We start from the raw sequence: 16,786 nt of genomic DNA on the forward strand, positions 1-16,786 counted from the left end.
GCCAAAATGGATGTACCAATTTAACTTAAAACAATAAGGAGAGACCCTGTTTCCCCACACTCCTCACCAAACCACAATGATAGCAGACTTTTTAGTTTTACCATATGAATGAGACAAAAAAACCAGAGTTGGGACTTGCTTTGGAACCACAGCCCCAAGTCCATGGTTTGGGGCCCAGTGCTAACGCTCTATGGGCGACATCTTTCCCTCTCCAAAACAAATGAGGAAAGAGTTCCTCAGCCTTGTAAGTTTGAGCCCAGTGTGGAGCCAATCTCCTTCCAGTTATCTGGAAGAGCCCATCTTAGACATGCCACCTGTTTATTGACTCAGGCTGGTGGCAGAGGGGAGTGTGAGCCAAAGGGAGGTCTCACTCTGCTCCCCCTGACTGTCAGCTTGGTGCTGGCTGCTTTAGTGAAGGAGCAGGACTCGTCTTTGGTCAGAGGCCTATTTGCCACTTGGAGAAGGGATAGCAGGCTGTGGTTTGGCTGCCTGGTGCCATGGGGGGTTGTGACATAGGCTTTGTGCAGCCAATTTAGAGAAGAATGACAAAGCCTTGAGGCAGTATGAGCAAGGTTTGGGGTGGGCATTGGTGGCATGGTGTGAGTGGCCGTGGGTTGCAAGCTTGGAGGGGTAGCAGAAGGCCTTGGGGCAATCAGGGCACAGATAGGGGTGGGCACTGCCATGTGCCATCCAGTACATGGCCAGCTTGGACCTGTAAGAAAAGACGCTGTCACAGTCCCAGCAGCGGTGTGGGTGCTGGAGTGGGGCTGCTGGCGGGGCCAGGAAGCCCCCGCCCAAGAAGTCTGCAGGCCCTAGAACCAACTGGCTGGGTTTCTGAGGTAAGCCCTGGTGGGGACCACCAACCTAAGTTACTGGTTCCTTGCCAGTGGAACTAGGATCTGTGTCTCTAGCCATGGACTCTGCATCTCGTTCCAATATCATACTGGCCCAGGAACCCAGAGGGAGGTAGGCAACACTGGTGATTATCAGGCTGATGGGGATAGGGCTGTAGGGTCTGGGTCTTGGTTTAATCTCAGTCCACTGATGCTATGTGAACTGCTTCCTTCTTGTTGCTAAATTTTATCCCTGGTATGGAGTGTAGAGGGGGCACCTGTGGAAGGCCCCTCCTGCAGTGGCTTCTGCAGCTGCTGAGCTGCCCTCAGACAGACACTGTGGAGTTGTTCCACCTGTCATGCTACTCAATTTTATTTTAGTTATCATTACCTATACATATCTACTGTCAGTAAGCCAGATTTCCAGATACTCTCTTTAGTAGTATACGAGATTCATGAAATCATTAAATGTGTAAAGCCATTAAAGTTTGTTAATCATTTATTCAAATTTTCTGTCATTCTGAAAACACAAAGGACACTAGAGCTACGAAATCTCCTGGGGCTCAATTCCCTCATTTTAGAGCTGAGAAAACTAAAGCATATAAAGGCAAAGTGGCTTCCTCCCAGCTACACAGTTTGTTCCCTCCTAAAATTCCTTGCCTCCTGCTCCTCCTAAATGATTTTCTTCTGCAGCTTTTTATTCCTCCTTCCTTGATTTTTATGTTTTATCTTTGTCTCTTGGTTTTTGTTTCCTGCCTATAGAATTAGTTCCTATACATTTTAAGTATCTAATTGGCCTTAATAATTAATCATTTCATGAATTGGGCAGCGTTCCACCTAGTAAGTTAGGGGGGAGCTCTGAAGGGCTACAGGAAAGGAAAGGTTTTTTAAGGTAGAGAGGGAATGGAAAAGAAATTCTTAGCAAAGAATTCACTGTTTTAGGCAAGGTCACCCTCTAAGGGGAACTGAAAGGATCTATTAGTAAATTTCTTAGTGCTGACCAGGAAATTCCCATGTTGACTTGTTACATTTCTGAGTGTTGAAACTGTAGTTAGGTTTCAACCACCTAAGTGGGGCCTTCACCTAAGTGACGCCATTTCAGGCTTATGGTTTTCTTTTTAACATTCCTCAAATTGTGGGAAAAATGTGAACTGTAATAGAAACAGAGATGACTACCCTCTTAACATCCCCAGTCTGTTGTCTTTTGTGTGTGTGTGTGTGTGTGTGTGTGTGTGTGTAAAGATTTGTCCTTTGTATATGTAAGTGCTCTCATGAGCTTCTGGATCTTTGCATTTTGTAGACAATCAGGTATTTTTAGCAGAGAGGAAAGTTAATTGAATTGACTTTTTCCTCACATGGAATGGATTGCTTGCTCTCTTTTCCTACTGACTGCATAATAACAGACATGTTGCCAGACTGATTCTGGCTAGAGAAGAGGAAAAGCAGTCAGAAGCAAACTTCTGTAGCCCTATGAGACTTTTATTACCACTATGAATCAAAGTTATATGAGTTAAATAGTTGTTCCCTATGTTTTATTCTTGCTTAGCTGTTTATGAATGAGTCAAGGATTTTTTTTCCTTGAAGAAAAGTCACCCACATTAATTCCTACCCCCTCTCCAAATTCCCTCCCTAGACAAATCTTGAGCTAATTTGGTACATAATGAGAATTTTAAATGAGGAGTTCATTCAATTCAATGGTATATGGTTTTCTTTCTTCTTTCTTCCATTTTCTGTGTTGATGAATTTTCTTACCTTAGGAGTCAATTTTTTTTTTTTTTACTTATTTATGATAGTCACAGAGAGAGAGAGAGAGAGAGAGAGGCAGAGACACAGGCAGAGGGAGAAGCAGGCTCCATGCACCGGGAGCCTGACATGGGATTCGATCCCGGATCTCCAGGATTGCGCCCTGGGCCAAAGGCAGGCACCAAACCGCTGCGCCACCCAGGGAATCCCCCACATCCAGCTTCCTGCCTGGAGCTTGCTTCTCCCTCTAGCTGTGTCTCTCATGAGTAAATAAATAAAATCTTTATTTTTTATTTTTTAAATTTTTAAAAAATATTTTATTTATTTATTCATGAGAGAGAACGGCAGAGACACAGGCAGAGGGAGAAGCAGGCTCCATGAAGGGAGCCTGATGTGGGACTCAATCCTGGTTCTCCAGGATCACGCCCTGGGCCGAAGGCAGGCATTAAACCGCTGAGCCACCCAGAAATCCCCTTTAAAAAAAAAAAAATTCTCTTGAGAAATTAGTTTACATATAACTGTCTCTAGTTCCTCACTGCCTATTAGTCTAACATTGGAAAATATGTAAATCATCATGCATATTTCAAAGAATTTTATAAAGTGAACACATCTGTGTAAATACTCCCAAGATTAAGAAAATAAACATTACCAGGACTTCAGAATCCCCTTTTGGGCCACCTTCCAGTCACTACCTCCATCCCCAAACAGTCATTACTCCCATCCCACCCTTTAAAACTAACAGATATGTTCCTGACATCTATCACCATCAGTTAGCTTTGCCTGTTTTTAAACTATGTTGTAAAAATGAAATCATATATATGTTCTCTTAGATATAACTTTTATTTTGTTCAGTATTTTTGAGATTCATCCATGTTGTGAGTAGCAGTAGTTCATTCATTCTCGTTTCTGTATTAAAAGTTTATTGTTTGAGTATACCATAATTTATGTATTCTACTGTTGATGGATGTTTGGCTTGTATATAGTTTGGGCTTTTAAGAATACTGCTGTTAAGGAACATTCTGGTACATGTCTTTTAATGCACATCTTTTTTCTCTTTAGAGAGAGAGAGTGGGAGAGGGGAAGGCAGAGGCGAGGGAAAGAGAATCCCAAGCAGGCTCCATGCTCAGTGGGAATCCTGAGATCATGACCTGAGCCAAGAGCAGGAGTCGGACACCTAATCAAATTGAGCCATGCATGGGCCCCTAATGCACATCTTGTCATATACATTTCTGTTGGATGTGTTCCTAAAGAGAATTGCTGGGTTATAGAGAACACATTTATTCAGCTTTAGAGGATAGTATCAGACAGTTTTCCACAGTGGTGTTACTAGGTTGACACTCCGCCAGTACTGGATGAGAGTTCAGCTGTGCCACATCTGCGCTTAGAATGACTCACTGCATTTTGATTTCTACCCTTATCACTCTAATGAAACTACTCTTGGCAAGAAGAATCTGAGTTTTTTATCCTTATGTTACTTGTCCATTTTGCAGCAATGATGATCTTGTCTACCCATCCTTGAAGCTTTCTGTTCTTGAGATACTAGGATACCAGAGTCTCTCCTGTTTTCTTCCTACTGTGTTGGTCATTCCATCTCCGTTTACTGCTCAGTTCTCCATCCTTTCCCCATGCCTTGAATGCAAGCGTTCCCCCGAAGGTCTATCTTGAGTTTCTTTCTTTTCACTCTACTGTGTGTTCACTGTAATTTTTATTTTTATTTTTCATGGTTTCATCTATCGTCTATATGGGGCAGATTGGGGATGATCCTTTGCCTTTATACCTTACCAACTCTTGTCATCCTTCCCGTGTATTCCATCTACTCAGGCATCCTAGCTTCTAAATATCTTTCTTCTCTGTCCCATAGACTTCATTTTTTTCAAGCCCTTTTTATCATCAGTATTAGCACAATTAATTGAGTGCTGGTTATGTGCTTCTTATATACATCAAATAATCCATAAAAACTCTATCAGGAAAGTAGGTTAAAAAAAAAGATTCATTTATTTATTTTAGAGAGAAAAAGAGTGGAGGGAGGGACAGAGGAAGAAAGAGAATTCTCAAGCCGACTCCATGCTGAGCAGGGAACTCGGCATGGGACTTGATTCCAAGACCCCAAGATCATGACCTGAGCTGAAACCAAGAGTCAGATGCTTAACTGACTGAGCCATCCAGGCACCCTGAGGAGGGTAGTTTTATCCCAATTTTATATATGAGAAAATTGAGATTTTGATGATCTTCTATAAGGTTACACAGCTAGTAAATGGTAGAGAGATTGAGACAGGATTCAAACTCAAGACTGACTTCAAAGTCTATACCCATAACCATTATTCTCTTCCTGTACTACAGGTATTCTCAACAACCTCTCATGTGGTCTCCCTTTCTATAGTCCTGCTTCCTTTAATTCATGTCACTCCTTTATTTTAAATCCTTCAATGGCTTCCCCCTTGCCTGAAACCTGATACAGTCCAAGTTTCTTACTGTGAAATAGTGTCTTCCATGATCTCTTACCATTCTCTTCCATTCTGTATCTCCTCTTCTCACCTATGTGTTCCAGATATGCTCACCTATATATAGCAACTGTGATGTGTCATGTTCTCTTATACCCTGTGACTTCCTCTTCTATTTGCCTGGTTAACTCTTGTTTGTCCACGAAGACACAGTTCTTTTGAGAACATTTCCTAACTGCCTTTTATCCCCAGTCCATTCTGGTGCACCTCCCCTGTGCTACTAGAACACCCTGTGTTCATACCCTGTGTTCTCTCACACATTGCTGTCATCATCATTTTCTTTTTTTATATATATATTTTTTATTTATTTATGATAGTCACACAGAATGAGAGAGAGAGGCAGAGACATAGGCAGAGGGAGAAGCAGGCTCCATGCACCAGGAGCCCGACGTGGGATTCGACCCCGGGTCTCCAGGATCGCGCCCTGGGCCAAAGACAGGCGCTAAACCGCTGCACCACCCAGGGATCCCTGTCATCATCATTTTCACACCTAGAACAAACAAATCAATTGTTCACTATTTACCTCTTTCATTAGACCGACAGCTCCTTGAAGACAAGTGCTATTTTTAAATCCTTTTTTGAAACTGTAGTGCTTAGCACATGGGGGCATTCCTCAAATATTTGTTGGCTAAATAAAATGCTGTGAATTGAATCATTTAAATTGAGTGTAAAAATACCTATTCTTGTATACATTGATTTTTATCTTTTACACATTGTTTTTTATTTGGATTTGGAGGTCTAGATACAGAAGCAATAATAATTTGTTCTGTAAGGTCACTTATACCCTGGAGTCACATGTGATTGACACAAATCTGGGTTTGCTCTCTTTATGTCAAATTAGTGGTAATTCTTGCTCCAGAGTCATAGAATGGCTGAAGAATCCCTTTAAGAAACTTGAAAGCTTCAGGTTACTTTGGGAGCTTTGTCTAAAAAATAGTGGAAAATATAGAGTTGCCTCATTATGGTGAGAGATGTTTTATTCCAAAGTGGTAAGAAGTAGCCTTTGTTAAGAGTTTTGGATTGCGTGGTATAAACGATGATTCTCAGAGGTTACATGAAACTTATTAATTGGTGCTTTTGAAGTCTTCCTTTGCCTTTGGGCCTACAGCAACTTAAAGTTCTTTAATCATAATGAGAAATGAGGGTTATTGGCTTTCTGACAAGGGTTAAACAAGTGTGTGTTTAGTTTTTATTCTAAGGAACAATTTTATAATAAGTTGTATATTTTAATACATATTTGTTACTCTTTGTGTTAATAGTGGGGAGAGGGGAGAGAAAAGGAAATTAATCCTCACTCCTGTGCTTATTGTCTATTGTGTTGACTACTTTTATACAACAGTTTAAGTAGTATATAATCAAATATAAGACTGTGGTGTTCAAATTCATTTCTTGGGCAGGGCAAATAGGATGGTAACCTTGTACCTTTTGTCTTTGTTTATAGAGGAAGGTATTTTCTAAATAACACTAAAATCCAGTTTTAAACCTTTTGGAGGAGGGAATGGAGAGGGATTGGGAGGAAGTAGGAGAGGGGCTCCTGGGTGCTGATAATGTTAAACTTATGTGTTCACTTTGATAAGTTATTGATCTATACACTTATATTTTAGGTACTTTTCTGTCTGTCCTTATATGAATGACAATAAACAAGGGTGCCTCGGTGGCTCAGCAGTTGAGTGTCTGCCTTTAGCTCAGGGCATCATCAGTCCTGCGTCAGGCTCCCCCCACAGGGAGCCTTCTTCTCCCTCTGCTTATGTCTCTGCCTCTCTCTCTGTGTCTCTCATGAATAAATAAATAAAATATTTAAAGAAATACTTTAAACAATTTAGAAATTTCTGTCTTTAAACATTTCCCAGGGAGCCTACAGAAGATGTTAATAGTGAGGCTCTTTTTAAGTGCCATTATTTTGCATGGTCCACCATGAGTCGAGGAACCCTGCCCTAATGATGTGTAGACTCTAAGTGGAGTTGGAGAATGGTAAAAGGAGAGATTAGTGTGGGAAAGAGTAGTCAGGGAAAACAACTTAATCATTCATCCGGTAAATATTAACTGAGCATGAAACATGTACCTGATGCTGTGTTGACATAGAAAACTTAAATGAGATTGGAGGTCAGAGTTAGAGGCAAAAATAAGATCGGGGTGATGTTTATTAATCTTGGTTATATCTCTACTGTTCTTTACAGAATGATAAAAATAGCAAATGCTTATTTAGCATTTTTTGTTTACTAAATGCTTTACATGTATGAACTCATTTATAATCTTGACAATAAGTCTGTGAGATAAGCCCTACTACTAGTATCGCAATTTAATTTCCTCTGGTAGATGAGAAAACTGAGATACAGAGATGCCTAAAATCACTCACCTAGGAAGTAGTGGAGCTGGGATTCAAGCCTGTCTGGCCCCCTACTTCTCTGCTCAGATTTACTATGCTTTGTGAAGTTAATGCAGAGAATATCGGAAATGTAGTTTGACCTGGAGGCTCTTACTCGAAGATGGTCAGTAATTCTGCTCTGGTACTCTGTGGTTTGTGTGTTTTGGAGCTCTGAATGCTTTTTCTTCTTTTTACAGACGTGGCTGGATTCTGCCAAAGAAATAAAAAAGCAGGTTCGTGGTAAGTGAATATAGCCCTTTTTATAGTTCTTTCTTTCTTTTAGTAGGTCAGAGGATTTTCACCCGTTTTCTGGCTATGAGTCACTTTAGAATCCTGGGTATGGCAGGTGGCTCTGAAAGTGAGATAAAGCCTTCCCTTGGAAGGAGGAGATTCCATGATAGAAAGATACAGCAGAGGTGGACACAATTGAGATGTAGGTCAGAGCTTGATTTTTTTTTCTTCACCACTAGGCAAAATTGGGGAAGATTGGAATGGTTGAGAAAAACAAGTTAGAGAAGAACAAAGATGAGAAGAGAAAAAAGATATGGGAGTCAATTCTCAAAGGAGTTTGCTGCCTGGTCCTGTTCCTTTTAAACTGTTCTGGACTATTGCATTCTAACCTTCTTCATATTTTCCTCTCTGTAGTTCTTTTTGTCCATTTTCAAGTCTTCTTCCAAACAGTTCTTCTTTTGCCAATGGCCCTCTGACATTGTGTTTTTTCTCCTGCTCCAAGCCTTCTAGTATATATTACTGTTGTACCCTCCTGCTCAGACTGCTGTCCTGAGATAAATATTTCTAGGTTGAATAAAGTATAGAATAGTATTTTGTAGCTCCAGGCCCAAATGGCTAGCTAAGCGGTGGAGACTCTTTTTCTCCTATTTATAACTAAATGTCCTTTTAGTTTAGTTTATTTTTAAGGAAACTTCTAGGAACTGCAATAGAGATTATTCATCATGGTTAGTAAGTTTTAACTCTATTACCTGAAAACAAATTTTATTTTTCATTTGTTCCTTAAAACAATCTTGCTGTTGTGAAATGTTTTCCTTTAGACACTATTTATAATTTGTATTCCTTGAGATAGGGAAACAGAATACTCCTTTGTATTAGCAACTCTCCATATTTGTTCTTTGCCTATAAAATGTTATTTTAAAATGCAAAGCAAAAAAAAAAAAAGAGGAAGAAAGAAAGAATAAAATGGAAGTCAGAACAATAAATTTTTGGAATATTTGAGGCATAACAAGAAAAACGTTAACTCCAAGTCCCTTTCAATGAAAATTCTTTTAATACTCAATATTACTCAGGAGCAAATGATTATACAAGAAGATTGATTAGGAGGAAAAGTTAAAACAGAATATATAATGAGTGGAGAAGGGTATCAGGTAGATTATCCCTCTGGCTATGGAAAAAAATCTTGCTAAGAAAAAGAACTTGTTTCATAAAAAAAATTACAAAAATCATAAAAACCTTCCTTTAACATATGAAAGGAAAACCTTGTCTATGGCACAAACTTAAACAGGGAGTGAAAATGTAAACATTAAGCCAAAGAGAAGTTCGACACTTATGTATTGCAAAGATTTTGTTTTTTTTTTTTAAATATTTTTCATCACACTCATAATATATACCCATTGTGAAAGACTTAAACATTATGGAAAAATATCATGGAGAAAGTAAAAGTCCCCTAAATTCTATCCTCTAGATACAATCACTGTTAAGTTAACATAAGCTACAAGATTTTTTTCTAGGTATATATGTTTTGGCTTTCAAAAATAGAATTATGCTAAACAGTATTCTTGTCCCCCACCATGTCCACAGGAGATACATTCCAGGTTTCCCGTTAGATGCCTGAAATTGCAGATAGAATTAAACCCTATATATATTGTTTTTTCCTATACATATGTATCTTGATAAAGTTTAATTTATAAATTAGGCACAGTAAGAGATTAATGACAACAATAATAAAATAGAACAACTATAACAAAATACTGTAATAAAATTATATGAATGTGGTTACTCTCTCAAAATATTGTATAGTACTGTACTCACCCTTCCTATGATAATGTGGTGTGATAAAATGCCTCTGTGATAAGGGATGCCTGGGTGGCTCAGCAGTTGAGCATCTGCCTTCGGCTCAGGGTGTGATCCTGGGGTCCAGGGATTGAGTCCCTCTTTGGGCTCCCTGCATAGAGCCTGCTTCTCCCTCTGCCTATGTCTCTGCCTCTCTCTCTCTCTCTCTTTGTGTCTCTCATGAATAAATAAATAAAATCTTTAAAAAAAAATGCCTGTGTGATGAGATGAAGCGAGGTGAATGATGCAGGCATTGTGGCCTAGTCTTAGGCTACCATTGATCTTCTGACTATATATCAGCAGGATCATCTGCTTCCAGATCATGGTTTACCATGGATAAGGGGGGACTACTGTACATTGTTATATATTATATATTTCATTATATTATATATGCAGTATGTATTATGGTATATATAGTTAAAAGTTTCTTTAAATAGGTGATATATATACATGGAATAAAATTAAAAGATATAGATGAATCAGATGCAAGGTAAATCACCCTTTTACCCCATCCTTTAATTCCTTGTGTTCTTTCCAGAGATGTTCTGAGTGTACATAGATATACACATTATTTTAATATAAATATGCATTTAATACATATTTATTTTATATGCATATTATACCTTACTATGCATATTTTACATAAATATGTATTTAATAGGTATATTTTATATGTATTTAATAAAAAATGTAACCAATATTTTAAATTTAACATAATTTAAATATTTTTAATTTGACATAATTTAACATAACATAATTTTAATTTAACATAATGGAGTATTCTTCATTCCAACATATATAAATTTATTTTGTTTAAGAATTTTTGTAATGATTACATAGTTGTAGCACAATATATATATAAGCAGTCCTTTTGATGGACATTTTGGGTTATTCTCAATAGTTTGCTATTACAAACAAGGTTGCAGTGAACATTTATATAAGTTTGAGTTCACTTATATAACTTATATAAGTGCATGCAAATATATGTTCCTGTAGGTAAGTTCCTAGAAAGATAATTAAAAAAATGAATATCTAAAATTGAAATAAGACACACTTTAAGAAAAGAAACGTGCAACTGATATACAAATAAGCATGCAGACTATATAAAGAATATTTCAATTAAAAAAAACAAAGCACTGCAAAACATTAAAAAAATAAATAAAATTGAAATAGATATTCACTAGAAAGATGTTTCCATATTAAAAACATATAATAAAATATGGAGACTAAGTTTTGTCTTTTTTGTTTTCCTCCTAGTCATATCTTCCTTTCTCCCTGGCCATAGATATCTATTTTCATGAGTTTGGGGTGATTCAGTCCATGTTTTTATGTTTTTTTCTTATATATCCATACCTATATACTGTAGATAATATTGCTGTGTCTGTTTTTCTGAAATTTCCCTCAGACCCATTCATCCATTTGAGTCTTTTTTGGAGGTTTGTCAGTATCTCTCTCTCCTCCCAGCTTAATTCCCTGGTTCTGAATAAGAGAGAGCTCCCCTACTCAATGTGGCTGTCCCCCTCTGTGCCTTTGCTCTGTAGTGCAGAGCAAAAACAAGTCCTTATACCTTCAAAAAAAAGGAAAGAAAGAAAAAAAAGAGAGAAATCCTTATGCCTTCTATGTATTCTGAAAAATACAGATAAATAACTTACATAAATTAGTTTTTAAAAATTCTATAGGTGTACCCCTTATAAATGCATCTTCTCTCCTTTCCCTGCAAGAGGTCACAACTGTCCCAAATTTTGTTTTAATGCTTTCACTGTATTTTTTAAATAGTTTTTACTACCTATGAATATATATCTAAAAATGTTGCTTTACCTTTTGAACATATGAATTTAATTACAGAATAGCTAACTTGTGTCTTGCTTTTCTTACTCAATATGATTTTTGAAATTCATCTCAGTTGAAAAGAAAATTTCACAAAACAATTCTTAGTCTTTACTATGAAGGACATGCTCTGATCTATTTGTATTCTACTTCATTTTTTAAAATGCTGTTTTTGACCTACTAAACTGATTTCACAATGGATCATGATCCACAGTTTAAAAAATACTTGATTAAGGATGTATACCGAAAAGTGGAATTGCTAGATTATAGGGTATGCTTTACCAGACATTGCCAAACTGCCATCCTTCACACTGATCGTAACAGTTTGCCAGTAACAGTAAATCAGAGTTCTTAGTTTCCTGTGTCCTTAGAAGGCAGGAATTTTTTTCAATTATTAATTTAAAATATTTTTGACATAATTCCAGACTTTTTTTTTATAAATTAATTTTTATTGTTCAATTTACCAACATACAGAATAACACCCAGTGCTCATCCCGTCAAGTGTCCCCCTCCGTGCCCGTCACCCATTCACCCCCACCCCCCGCCCTCCTCCCCTTCCACCACCCCTAGTTCATTTCCCAGAGTTAGAAGTCTTTATGTTCTGTGTCCCTTTCTGATATCTCCCACACATTTCTTCTCCCTTCCCTTATATTCCCCTTCACTATTATTCATATTCCCCAAATGAATGAGAACATACACTGTTTGTCCTTCTCCAATTGACTTACTTCACTCAGCATAATAATTCCAGACTTAATAGAAAGTTGAAAGACTGCGACAAAGAATTCCTGAATGTCCTTTACTAAGATTCCTCAAATGTTAATATTTTTACTACATTTGCTTTGTCGTCTTTTCTGTTTATCTATCCAATTACATACATACATATATGTATATATATATATATATATATATACACACAGATGTTTTTTTCTGAACCATTTTAAAGTTGCATCGCAGCAACACTATTCACAATAGACAAAAGGGAGAAACAACCCAATGTCCATCAATGGATAATGAGTAAGCAAAATGTGGTATCTACAGAGTGGAATATTACTTATCCTTAATAAGGAAATACTTATACATGCTACTGTATAGATGAACAGTGAAAATATTATATTAAGTGAAAGTAGCCAAATCTTAAAGGTCATACATGATTCCATTTATTGAAGTATCCAGAATATGTAGATCTACAGAGACAAAACAGATTAGTGGTTGCCAAAGGTTGGGGTGTAGGGTGGTAAGGGAGTGCTCTGGATATAGAGTCTCCTGTGGGAATGATGAAAAGTTTTTGAAACTAGATGGAGATGATGTACAACATTGTCAACGTATTAAATGCCACTGAATTGTACATTAAATATACTGAATTGTATACTTTAAAATGGTTAATATTATATGAATTTCACCTATTTCACCAATAATAAGTTGCAGTCATGATACCTCTCTACCCCAAAAATATTCTAAAAACTAGGAATTTTCTTATATAGCTATAATATAGTTATTAAAAGCAGGAAATTAACATTGAAATAATACTACAACCTATAGACCTTATCAGTTGTCCCAGTAATATTCTTTATAGCAAAAGAAAGTCTATGGTGATATTTTGCATTTAGTTGGCACATCTCTTTAGTTTTTTGACCTGGAACTTTCCCAGATCTTTAAAGTATTTTATAACATTGATAGTTTTGAAGAGTCCAGACATTTGCTTCTAAGTGGTCACTTTGAGCCTGTCTGATTTTTCTTCCATGGCACATGAATCTTCAGGTTATGCACTTTGCTGGGAATGCCACTGAAGTGTTGCTGAGTTAGAAGGCAGAAATTTTAATGTTAAGATTTTTTAGACCTTTTCCAGCCACCATTTTATCCACTAAACATTCTCCATAAGATATTACTAATTCTCCTGGGTGGCACAGCGGTTTAGCGCCTGCCTTTGGCCCAGGGCGCGATCCTGTAGACCCAGGATCGAATCCCACGTAGGGCTCCTGGTGCATCGAGCCTGCTTCTCCCTCTGCCCCCCCCCCCCCCGCTCTCGCTCTCTGTGACTATCATAAAAAAAAAAGATATTACTAATTGTATGTATCCTATTCTAGAAACAGTCACTGACAAAAGCTTAACTTTAATATTTTTTTAATTCCAAGTGATTACCTTTTTTAGTTTCTTTATTGCATTGAACCCTGAGCTAGTTTGCAGTGAACCTGAATATCTTCATTAGCAACTTGAATATCTAAATTTGAATCTCTTACATGGAAAAGAATGGGAACTGAAAATTTGGGTTCCTCTCCTTATGATTAACTGTTAACAAAAGTAAAAGAGTTAATAATTGGGACATTTCTGTTTAGATATGGTTATTTCTAAGACAGTTAAACTTCCTTATTTTGGGTTAAATGGAGAGAAAAATTCAGTCAGAATGCAGAAGTTTTGTGTGTGTTTTTCTTTTCATTTGATTTGTTCTAGTAACATAAGGTTATTGGTGGATCTGGATTAATAGATAATTTAATATATTAGTAACTTTTTTTTTCCTGGAGCTGTAGCATCCTCATATGACCTTCATAACAATGCTGTGAGATCTGTTACTTTATTTTACTCATTCACTCAACAAATATTTCTTGAGCATCTATGATCTACCAAGCACTGTTTGGACACTAGGGATACACACCAAATAAAACAGAAAAAAGTTCTTATGCTTAGTAATTTGCATTTTAGTGGGAGGAGACAAAGGCTATCCTTTAGAAAAGTTAAATGTTTATATTTAACAAGTAGTACCCCTACAAAATTCAAATGGTATAAAAGAGTATACAGTGAAAATAAGTCTCCATCCTATTTTCCCTATCTTCTCCATTTTCCTTCCTAAAAGTTCCCCTTCCTAGTTTCCCAACTCCTATAACTGGTTTAGTATATATTCTTATAGAGATTGTCTATGCATATATAAATGTACCCTAATATATACTTCTTTCTACCCCCTAATGTTCATGGTTGCTTTTTTTAATTTAAATTTTACTTTTTGAAAGATTTTTATTTATTAGAGAGAGCAAGGGGGAAGAGGCACAGAGAGAGGCATACTCTGTGCTGAGCAAGGAACCTGATGCGGGGCTTGATCTCACAGCCCTGAGATCATGACCTGAGCAAAATCAAGAGTTGGATGCTTAACCAACTGAGCCATCCAGGTGCCCCTTATGGTTGTTTTCTATATGTACTGTTCTTGACCTCAATATTTTTTCACTTAACAGTGTATTTTGGAAATATATCTTCTCTTGCTAAATAAATATATGTTTAGATTATCTCCAGATATTTGCTGTTACAACCAATGTCTTATAAATATATCATTCTGACCACACTTAAGCATACTTATATATTTATAGAAATAGAATTGGGAGGTGTTTACCCAATATGACTACTACTCAACCATCAAAAGAAAAAATGAAACCTTGCCATTTTCAATGATGTGGATGGGCCTACAGGGTATTAGGCTAAGCAAAATAAGTCAATCAGAGAGACAATTATATGATCTTACTCATATGTGGAGTTTAAGAAACAAAACAGGATCAAAGGGAAGTGAGGAAAAAATAAAGACAAAATCAAGAGAGGGAGAGAAACCATAAGGGCACTCTTAATCATAGGAAACAAACTGAGGGTTGCTGGAGGGGGGCCGGGGTGAGGTAACTGGGTGTTGGGCATTAAGGACGTCATGTGATGTAATGAGCACTGAGTATTATATAAGACTGTTGAATCACTGGACCCTACCTCTGAAACTAATAATATACTACATCTTAATTAATTGAATATAAATAAAATTTAAAAATAAAAAACCACAGGAAAAAAAACTTTGAATATACTAGGCACTCCTAATAATCACAAACTTAGGTATAAGCATACAATTCTTTTTCTGTTTACTCTTACAGGTGTCCCCTGGAATTTCACATTTAATGTAAAGTTTTATCCACCTGATCCAGCACAGTTGACAGAAGATATAACAAGGTAAATAATTTATTAATAGTTAAATATATAATAAGTAATTCTCATTATCATAAGCTCTGGGAATTTTTCTGTTTAGAACTGAAGAGAATTAAACATAGGATGGAAAGTATCTGGTCACTTCAAGGCAGGTTTGCAAATAAGTGAGCCTAAAAGCCTCATATATCTGTGATGTGCTGGAAAGAAATTGGCAGGGGAATTAACCTTACTTATCGTGGCTACTATGTCATGCTGTGTATAAGGCACCTATAAACCACATGCCGTCCAAGGGCAAGACAAAAATATAAGTGGTAAAATAGCTCTGCTACTTTCTCTTTTCAATACTCTTTCCCCGTGTTTTCTGTTATAGGGATCAAAAAAGCTGAAGTCTGAATTATTATTATTATTTTTAAGATTTTATTTATTCATGAGAGACAGAGAGTGAGGCAGAGGTATAGACAGAGGGAGAAGCAGGCTCCCTGCAGGGCACTCGCTCCCAGGACCCTGGGATCACACTCTAAGCCAAAGGCAGAGATGCTCAACCACTGAGCCACCCAGGCATCCCTGAATTATTATTATTTCATGTGTGTGTTATTATTTCTTCTCATTTCTCTTTTAAAGTGTATAATTAGGTACATAATCCTCATAAATTGAATCTTCCTCAGTAATTTTTGAGCTCAATTTATAAAATAAATCTTGTACTCTTTGAAAAAAAACTTCCTGATATTAGGAAAATGACCTTAATTGGATTCTATGTAAATATTAATTAAAAAATAAAATGGAAGAGTAGTATATTATAAAGAATACTACTTTACATATTTATATCAATAACACCTTTATTTATTTATTTATGATAGTCACACAGAGAGAGAGAGAGAGAGAGGCAGAGACATAGGCAGAGGGAGAAGCAGGCTCCATGCACCGGGAGCCCGATGCGGGATTCGATCCGGGTCTCCAGGATCGCGCCCTGGGCCAAAGGCAGGCGCTAAACCACTGCGCCACTCAGGGATCCCTCAATAACACCTTATGTGGATCCTTATACATAGTAGGTGCTTGGCAAATGTTTGTTCAGTGGAACTGTTGGTTGCTATGAGAAACTGCATTCTAATTCTCATTTTGCTATCCACTATCTGTCTTCAGACAAATATACAGTCTCTGTACTTCAGTTTTCAGATTTCTCAAATAAGGGAATAGCCTAAGTAAACTCTAAGTCTGATAAGTACAGTGAAATATTTTTTAATTGTTTCATTTATTTTATTTATTCATTCATTCATGAGAGACACACAGAGAGAGAGAGAGAGAGAGAGAGGCAGAGACACAGGCAGAGGGAGAAGCAGGCTCCATGCAGGGAGCCTGACGTGAGACTCGATCCTGGGTCTCCAGGATCAGACCCTGGGCTGAAGGCGGCGCTAAACCGCTGAGCCACCCGGGCTGCCCCAGTACAGTGAAATTTTAAAAAAATTATTCTGGGCAGCCCCGGTGGTGCAGCGGTTTAGCGCCACCTGCAA

At 37.3% G+C, this 16,786-nt stretch overlaps 1 protein-coding gene and 1 pseudogene across 16 annotated transcripts in view; one reads left to right on the forward strand and one right to left on the reverse strand.

Moving 5' to 3' along the window:
* The window catches only part of EPB41 (erythrocyte membrane protein band 4.1), a 199,597-nt gene that overhangs the window by 103,532 nt on the left and 79,279 nt on the right, over nucleotides 1-16,786 (forward strand). For all 16 annotated transcript variants that reach the window (XM_055332346.1, XM_055332341.1, XM_055332340.1 and 13 more), the window contains exons 5-6: nucleotides 7,640-7,682; nucleotides 15,227-15,302. In XM_055332346.1, coding sequence (XP_055188321.1) covers nucleotides 7,640-7,682; nucleotides 15,227-15,302 — 119 coding nt within the window. The remainder of the gene's footprint in view (nucleotides 1-7,639; nucleotides 7,683-15,226; nucleotides 15,303-16,786) is intronic.
* LOC129513540 (zinc finger protein 575-like) lies at nucleotides 319-942 on the reverse strand (annotated as a pseudogene).

Source organism: Nyctereutes procyonoides, unplaced genomic scaffold, assembly GCF_905146905.1.
Source record: "Nyctereutes procyonoides isolate TBG_1078 unplaced genomic scaffold, NYPRO_anot_genome, whole genome shotgun sequence".
Lineage (NCBI taxonomy): Eukaryota > Metazoa > Chordata > Mammalia > Carnivora > Canidae > Nyctereutes > Nyctereutes procyonoides.